Raw genomic sequence first — 2198 nt, 5'->3', positions numbered from 1 at the left:
GAAGCCCATCCGAAGAACGGCGGGGAGCTCCCGCCGAAATCAAACGAAACAAAAGAAGACACCCATGAAGAAATAACCACGAAATGTACTGAACTTTGTGGTAATACTCGCGGTGGAAAGTCTTGTTCTAAGATATGTTTAGCCAACGTCTATCTACATGGGAATCCTGGACACAAGCTAAAGGCGTATGTGGTCATAGATGATCAAAGTAACAGTTCCCTCGCAAAGCCTGAACTCTTTGATGTACTAAACGTCCACGGACAGACAACCACTTACTCACTGAAAACATGTGGTGGAACCAGCGAGATCGAAGGAAGATGCACCAAAGACTTGGTCGTAGAATCCCTTGATGGAAAAACAGGATATAAAATACCTAACGTTTACGAGTGTAACGATATACCAGACTCACGAGACGAAATACCTACCCCAAAGGTGGCTGCCGCATACCCACATCTGCAGCGCATCTCAAAGGAAATGCCCGACATATGTAACGATGCTAACATTCTCCTGCTTATCGGACGTAACGTTCCACCTTTGCACAAAGTCCACAAGTCTCTAAATGGTCCCAAAAACGCACCTTGGGCCCAGCTTCTTGACCTTGGATGGGTAATTGTTGGCAACGTCTGCCTGAATGGAGCCCACAAGCCCGATCTTGCCTGCTACAGATCCAACATCCTAGAAAACGGACGTCCTTCAAACCTAGAACCTTGCCCAAATTTCTTTCGTACAGCCCCAAGTCTCCACTCGGCGCGAAAGGAAGAATTCCGAAACGGCTATTTTGACGACAACATCGGCTGAACGTATTCAACACCTCGAAAGACGACAATAAGCCAGGACAGTCCATCGAAGATCTGAAATTTGCGTCAATCATGGAAGCCCAAATGACAAAGAATGCTCAAGGAAACTGGGAAGCACCACTGCCCTTTCGAAATCCTGCGGCGAAACTCCCTGACAACCGACAGGACACTCTTAAACGCTTTAACAACACCAGAAAGATGTTACAGAGAAAGCCCGACATGGAAAAACATTATCATGAATTCATGGGAAAGCTTCTTGAAAAAGGCCATGCCGAACCAGTCCCCGACGAATGCCTTAATTCCAACGCTGCACGGTGGTATCTCCCTCATTTCGGCGTGTATCACCCTCGTAAGCCAGGAAAAATCCGTGTAGTCTTTGATTCGGCCGCAGAGACTAGTGGAATTTCCCTAAACAAGATGTTGTTATCCGGCCCAGATCTCACGAACAGTCTGATAGGAATTCTCTTACGCTTTCGCACCGGTCCAGTCGCCTTCACAGTCGATATCGAACAAATGTTTCACGCGTTTTTTGTCAACGCCCGACACAGAGACTTCCTAAGATTCTTCTGGTACAAAGAGAACGACCCGTGCAAAGAAGTGATCGAATACCGTATGAAAGTGCATCTTTTTGGCAACACCTCCTCACCAGCCGTTGCCACCACTGCGCTGAGATTAACCGCACACACCGAAGAACGTAACTACGGGACGGACGCTAGGGAATTCGTGGAACGTGACTTCTACGTAGACGATGGCCTAAAGTCGACATCCAACTGTGAAGAAGCGATCAGCCTGCTAAAACGCACACAACAAATGCTCGCCACCGCTAACCTCCGCCTTCATAAAGTCTCCTCCAACAAATTTGAAGTAGCACACGCCTTTCCCGAGGAAGATCGAGCCACAGAACTGCGTAACCTCGATCTTCACCATAATAGCGTCCCAGTTCAACGCTCGCTCGGGGTATCTTGGGATCTACACAACGATGTCTTTACCTTCCAAGTCGCTGATGAGAAAAAGCCATTCACCAGAAGAGGCGTCCTATCTACTACTAACAGTCTATATGATCCTCTTGGCATCGCTGCTCCTGTGGTCATTAAGGCTAAGATGCTATTAAGAACAATGACGACAAGCCTCCAACGAAACCCACTGGACGTTTGGGACAAGCCTCTTCCGGAAGAATATCGACAACCGTGGGAAGTTTGGCGGAGGTCACTCACAGAACTGAGACAGGTTATGCTGCCAAGGAGCTACACGGCAACATCTCTCTCGGAAGCCAAGCAAATTGAAGTCCACACGTTCAGCGATGCCTCGCAAGAAGCTATTGCGGCCGTTTCCTACCTAAGAATAGTCCTGAACGACAACAAAATCGAAGTCTCCTTCTTGATCGGAAAAGCTAAACTCGCT

The 2198-nt window shown here is 48.0% G+C and overlaps 1 protein-coding gene across 1 annotated transcript in view; it reads left to right on the top strand.

Moving 5' to 3' along the window:
• Window positions 1-869: 869 nt before the first annotated feature.
• Window positions 870-2198, top strand: part of LOC114545069 — a gene marked incomplete at its 3' end in the record, with an annotated part of 2406 nt that continues 1077 nt past the window's right edge. The window contains exon 1 of the mRNA XM_028563455.1: window positions 870-2198. This exon is cut by the window's right edge and continues 189 nt beyond it. Within this exon, the coding sequence (XP_028419256.1) occupies window positions 870-2198 (1329 nt within the window).

The sequence above is a fragment of the Dendronephthya gigantea genome, unplaced genomic scaffold (genome assembly GCF_004324835.1).
Source record: "Dendronephthya gigantea isolate DGI-Jeju-01 unplaced genomic scaffold, DenGig_1.0 001154F, whole genome shotgun sequence".
NCBI lineage: Eukaryota > Metazoa > Cnidaria > Anthozoa > Malacalcyonacea > Nephtheidae > Dendronephthya > Dendronephthya gigantea.
This window is presented reverse-complemented; position numbering and strand designations above follow the sequence as displayed.